Genomic DNA, 6,524 nt, shown 5'->3' with positions numbered 1-6,524 from the left:
TATTAAATAAATGTATATATTAAACATTGATATTGTAACTGACAATCTTTGCATCAAGTATGCTACCCTGTCTTGTTTTTTTGTGTTAAGTTCTGGGGTTTAACTCTTACATAACTTATTTTGATTCTTCAGAAAATTGTTCAGTGCATTATTAATTTTGTTACACTTCTCTAAGATAGAGCTATATATAGAAAATGAGAACAGTATAATATTACCAATATTCCTCTCCCACACACAACCTATAGTCGAGTGACAGGTTAAATGAAGAAACTGGAAAAAAAAAAATATATATATATAATAATTTGTGTTTCCTGAAAGGTGCACAGTAAAATAGGAAGGAAATGTTTTTTGAATACTGATATTTAAAGATAAATAGATGAGCAGCTGACTGAGAATGCCTTTGCAGGATGTGATCAAACTTTTCTCAAGAAGTTTTATAGTAGGATTGCAAGCCATAACCCCCTTGTTACAAAGGCAAATGGACACAACCATGAGGCTCTGTTCTACAGAGATATATAACAAATGTGACTCTGTCCAATCATTCCATTTTGCTTGTAAGGGGCACTTTGCTGATACGGTTTGTAATTTTAAATTTCTAGTTTGACAAAATCCTGATCTTCATGGTATGAGGGGTCAGTGATTGTTAAATAACTATAAAAATTATGTATGTCTTCAGTCTCCATACCTCATCCTTACTAAAAATCCTTGGTAGATTTTGTCTATGCAAAATAAGATAATAGATAACATTCTCCATCATCAAAATATCATGTCAACATTGATTATCTTCTATTCCTCATGTTCTGTTCCAGAGACATGTAGAATAGTAACTCAGACTCTGAATCTGTAATTGTTCATAGTTTAGGATACACAACTGTACACAAAGTTAGGTTATTTGTTAACTATAATCTTCAGCACATGGAGTAAAACATATTTAATTAACAGCAGTCTGGTGTGTTGAAAGCAATCAGTACATTCAAATACATTTTTAATACTTCACTAATCTTGTAAGTAGGAAGTGGTTCATTTTTTTAATAAACATTTTCAGTAATTTACTACAATCAAAACAATGTTCTATATATTTTTTTATTTATCTTGTAATTTAAAGAACAATAAGACACTTTTTATACATCAGTGTTGTTAAAAAATATATATTTTCTATCTATAAATGTGTGGCTGTGGTCAAAGCAATCACTGGTGATTATATTTAAACTGCGGCATTGTATATGATTGGTGGACTCCTAGCTAAGGGAGTGGAATTGCCACTGACAAATAACTGGGGGGAAATCCTTATGAGATTATTTTGAGATTTATGCTCCAAATATACAAAGCGTGTGTAATTTCATGATCCTTGGGGTTACTTGAAAGGATTGTAGGTTTTTAGTTGTGGAACTGAAAAACACTGATCTTAATGTATAATGTAAGTCAGCTCAGGAAACAATGCGAAATATTTGTAGGTGAACTGAACCAATTGCTATTTATTTATTTTTGCTAAGCTGCAATTTCTTTTTGAGCCATGTTCAGATCATTTATGCAGTGGTATTTCACAATGTTCTGTCTTGCTTTAGCAGTGCCTCCAGAAATACAAAATATTGTATTTAAAAACAAGCATCATCAGCTCTGCTACTACAAAGTACAGCAAACTGCATTAAGCCAGTGATTCACCCTAAATATATTGGGTAATTTCTTCAGTAAGACATCCACAAAATTTGCACTGAAAAATTGTAAAATTGTACTTGTAAAATACCTCACAACTAAGGTCATTGACTAGAGCAGAATCATGTAATGTGTGGAGTTGATCATTCATATTGATTGTATAAGTAACTTGAATTTTTCAACATATAAATAAATAAATACATTCATTAAATACTCTTTGACGGTACAGAATTGCATTTTTGGTGAAACAGTCTTGTACTTATGGCTGAGCATATCAAACGTCAAAAGAACTGCATATTTGAGGTCTGCTGATTCTCACCTGTTGGGAAACACAGTTTTTGTTATTCATGATAGTGTTGTATGCACAGTTCTTGTTTAAAACATATTTACTTATTTTCATTTTAGTTCTCCCCACCTAGCCGCAAAATATCTGATTTCAGCCATTACAAAGTTTAATTAAAAAACACAAAACAGAAATATGATAAATCTCTCCTCAAAAATGACCAATACTGCTCTCCTCTCGATGTAGAATGGGCATTCTTAAAAGTGGGTAACACTTATGTCAGTAATACCCTGAACAATCACAAGGCTATCATAGCCACACTTCCTCTCTGAGTCTAAGAGCCTGATGAGCTAAAGTTTAGGAGCCATTAGTAAACAAGCTAGCTATCTATTCACCAAGTTATGGGGAGGGAGTGAAAGACATAAACAGCAATCAGAACACAAAACAATACAGAATGAGCATGAATGGATTAAATCTGAGTACAGCAGATATAGCAGCAACATTCTGTCGGCTTGTTCAACGGCGAATCAGCGGAGATATCAGCCGCACTTGGCTGTGGCACAGAGCAGAGTAGCAGCGGGGAAGGCAGACCCACATGGTTGGCAGTACAGCCAACATAGTGGCCACACTAGTAAACGTGTCACTATGGTCATTAGTATTGGGCCATGCCTACACCGTTCTCTGAGAGTCATTTTTGAGGAGAGACTTATCAAATTTCTGTTTTGTGTTTTTTATTTAAACTTTGCTGAACATTTCACATAACACCCAAGTCTAGAATTATACACAAAAAAAATTCTAAATGGGTTCCCAGGGGCTTTAAAGCATATAGACAAGTTATCTATAAATAACTTAGCACAAAAGTTGGGAAATTTGTTTTTGGTAGATTATTTCTTTGTTGTAACAATGCTTCTTGGCAATAAATCCTAAAGGGTTGGAAATCCTGTTAATTTCCCTTTTAAATGGTGCCACATTTGTAAGGAACATGCATTTGTGGGATGAGCAGTAGAGCTGAGTATGTGGGTTGCATCTATGAAAAATCTGCCAAATCCTCTCTGCCAATGCCAAACAGCTTATTCTGCCATTGACTCATTTGAATTAAACCCTACTATGTGAGGGTGATGGTTGTCATCTTGGAGGATAAAGTTTGGTCCAAGACTGGAGATATGGGATTGCCACTGGTTGCAGAATTTCATCTCATTATCTCTGCACTGAGATTGCCTCCAATGATGACGAGCCTCATTTTTCCAGTGAGGGAGATACCGTCCCACACCATCACACAAAATAAGCGAATTGTTTCGAATTGGCAGAGAGGATTTGGCAAATTTTTCTTGGGCGCAAATCACATGCTCAGCTCTACTGCTCATCCCACAAATCAATGTTCCTTACAAATGTGGCACCATTTAAAAGGGAAATTAACAGGATTTCCAATGATATACGATTTATTGCAAAGAAGCATTATTATAACAAAGAAATGATCTACCAAACACAAGATTCCTTATTTTTTGTGCTATGTTTATTTAATATTACTCACAGGGTGTTTGTTGTGAAGATATTCAGCTGGATATCTTGGCTGAGCAGAGGTGGGTGGGAGGGGATTGGAGGGTCTTAATGTTCTGTTACTTTGATTCCTGTAGAAGTTCTCATCTGAGTACGATGGATTTTCATATGTTAAAGTAGCTGCTGAAACACAGAAGAGTGATTATTGGGACCACCCTCACTGTGGTCAGAATATCTAGTTCCTAATAACAGATGCACTATTTGCTTTGCTCTGGCATAATTAATTAAAGAATTTCAACATGGACCATAGTTATTGTGCACAACATTATTTAACTTTCTCATGTATGTTTCTGAACTGTGATTAAATTCATGTTTCATGTTAGAAATGTGGTGAAATATGATGTTGGTACCTGAATAAGTCGTGTTTGGTCTACGTGATTGGGGCCACTCAAAGTCATCTTCTAGCCACTGATTCACTAGATTCTGTTTGTTGTCTTTATTCCTATGTTATGGAGTTTGATAGAAGAAAGAGGAAAAGTCATGATGGGTCATGAGAGAATTGTTATGCAACCCTTACATCTATTTGGATAGATACATCTCTTACAAGTATTTTAAGCTTACACATATGTAAATGCTCATGTTTATAATGGACAGAGTGTATCAACAGGTTTATTCTAAACCTGGATATGCAAGGCATTTTACCTTTTCTTGTTCCTTTGATTGATACAACTGTAGGCTGTCACAGCTGCTACTGTCAACACCAAAACCACAGCAACAACTCCCATTCCAGCATAGACACCCACTTTATTAATTTGGAATTTGCAGTTTTCTCCAAGGTACCAGTTTGCATCTGTGTGAAGGCAACTAGAATGCAGAAAGTCTTGGTTTATTCATCACAAACAGGAATAATTTATTTGCATAAAATTAAAATTTTAATTTTCAAATTTTCTGTTTTATATATTACAATCTATATTATACATATATAATATACAAAATCTATTCATTCATTCATTGTCTGCAACTGCTTATCCAGTTCATGGTCGCAGTGAGCCCAGAGCCTACTCAGAACCAAAGTGTGTTTTTGGACCGTGGGAGGAAACCCACACGGACACAGTGAGAACACAACAAACTCCTCACAGAGAGTCACCCAGAGTGAGGCTTGAACCCACAACCCCAGGACCCTGGACACTACCTGTTGCGTTACCGTGCCTCACATACAAAATCTAAATTAAGCTAATTCTTGCAGTGTATTGTATATAAAATGTACTGCACTACGAATAAGAATATATCCAATTTTATCACAAAATATTGTCACAAATTTTTGTCTTCATAAACACAAGAAAAAGGGACCCACTAGCAGGCTGGACCATGTTTGGAAACTGCACACGCGCCTCTGTTCATACATAGTTTTGGATAAGGATGATTTTGATGGCATGCAGTCACACATGTCAATTTGCCTGACACATTTGCAGGACTGTAATATATCTTGAAATCTTCAGGAAACAAGGCTGCAGCTTGGTTACAGAACTCTAACAAAGAAGCAAAGAAACAAAGATGATTTACAATTACAACTTAATTACAACCAAATACACATTCTCAAGAATTACCTATTTTTTAGTGTCAGATTCCAGATAATAAATGCATTGGTTTATAAGATTACCTTTTTCATCCAGTTCAGTTGATGAGATATTCACAGCAGTAATAGTGAGGTTTGGACAGGCTAGAATAGAGATAATAAGAGTTTGAGATTTATATCAACCTAACAACATCATTTTGGATATCAGCAAATTAATAACACATGAAGTAGATGGAACTTACCATTGCCTAATGAACAGTTTTGTACTGTCTCAAGAGCATCTTTCACCTGCTGTAAGACCTGATTGTAGTCATCAGCAAATATGTCATTTTGAACTCCCACAATAATATCATGTTTTACATTAACACTAGAAAAAAAAAGAATACAATGGGTATGTGGAAAGAAAATCATGTTTAGTATTCATTATTTACTTAATAAGTGCAACAGTGTTTACTGGGCATAATAAACATATACATAAATTTCCAAGTTTTTGTAAATAGACATTACTATATTTATTACAATTCCTGTTTGTCTTATGCTTTTAAAATAATGATTCAGAAGAATATGTGCAACAAAATCAACCAAACCAATACTTGGATCACCACCTTTATGTGGTGGAGGGGTTTGCCTGCCTGCATGAGCCTAGGAGCTATGTTGCCTGGGGCAATAGCCCCTGGTAGGGTCCCCCAAGGCAAATTGGTCCTACGTGATGGGCCAGACAAAGAGTGATCCAAGAGACCCCATAAAGAAGAAAACAGCAAGGAAACAGATTCCCTTGCCTGGAATAGGGTTATTGCGGCCCCACCCTGGAGCCTGGCCTAGGGAAGGGGTCTCCTTGGCGAATGTCTGTCCACTTTCCCATGGGCTCACCACCTGTGGATGAGTTAGTAACTGGGGTCTGGTGTAATGTGGATTGATTAGCAGCCGAGGTCGTGGACCTTGGCGTTCTGATTCTCAGTTACTAGAACTGCCTCTCGGTATATGGAATGTGACCTCTCTGGTGGGAAAGGAGCCTGAGCTGTTACACAAGGTTGAGAGGTACCAGCTAGATATAGTTGGGCTCACCTTGACACACAACATGGGCTCTGGAACCAATTTCCTTGAGAGGGGCTGGATACTCTTTCACTCTGGAGTTGCCCATGGTGAGAGGTGTAGGGTGGGAGTGGGCTTAATTATAGCCCCTGCCTCAGTGCCTGTAGGTTGGGGTTTACCCTAGTGAATGAGAGGGTAGTTTCCCTGCGCCTTCAGGTTGGAGAGCGGGCTCTGACTGTTGTTTGTGTTTATGCACCAAACAGCAGTTTGGAATAACCAACCTACTTGGAGATTCTGGGGACTCCATTGTTCTGCTGGGGGATTTCAACGCTCACATGGGCAATGACAGTGAGACATGGAATGGTATGATTGGGAGGAATGGCCTCCCCGATCTGAACCTGAGTGGTGTTCAATTATTGGATTTCTATGCTCATCACAGTTTATCCATAACTAATCATATTTGAGCATAGGTGTGTCCCTAAG

The 6,524-nt window shown here is 37.1% G+C and overlaps 1 protein-coding gene across 1 annotated transcript in view; it reads right to left on the bottom strand.

The window, feature by feature from the left end:
- Positions 1-5,926: 5,926 nt before the first annotated feature.
- Positions 5,927-6,524, bottom strand: part of LOC136706666 (mucin-2-like) — a 45,701-nt gene continuing 45,103 nt past the window's right edge. The window contains exon 19 of the mRNA XM_066680261.1: positions 5,927-6,027. Within this exon, the coding sequence (XP_066536358.1) occupies positions 5,927-6,027 (101 nt within the window). The remainder of the gene's footprint in view (positions 6,028-6,524) is intronic.

This window comes from Hoplias malabaricus, chromosome 9 (assembly GCF_029633855.1).
Source record: "Hoplias malabaricus isolate fHopMal1 chromosome 9, fHopMal1.hap1, whole genome shotgun sequence".
In the NCBI taxonomy this organism is placed as follows: domain Eukaryota; kingdom Metazoa; phylum Chordata; class Actinopteri; order Characiformes; family Erythrinidae; genus Hoplias; species Hoplias malabaricus.
The sequence above is the reverse complement of the archived record's forward strand: the minus strand, read 5'-3'. Positions and strand labels throughout refer to the sequence as shown.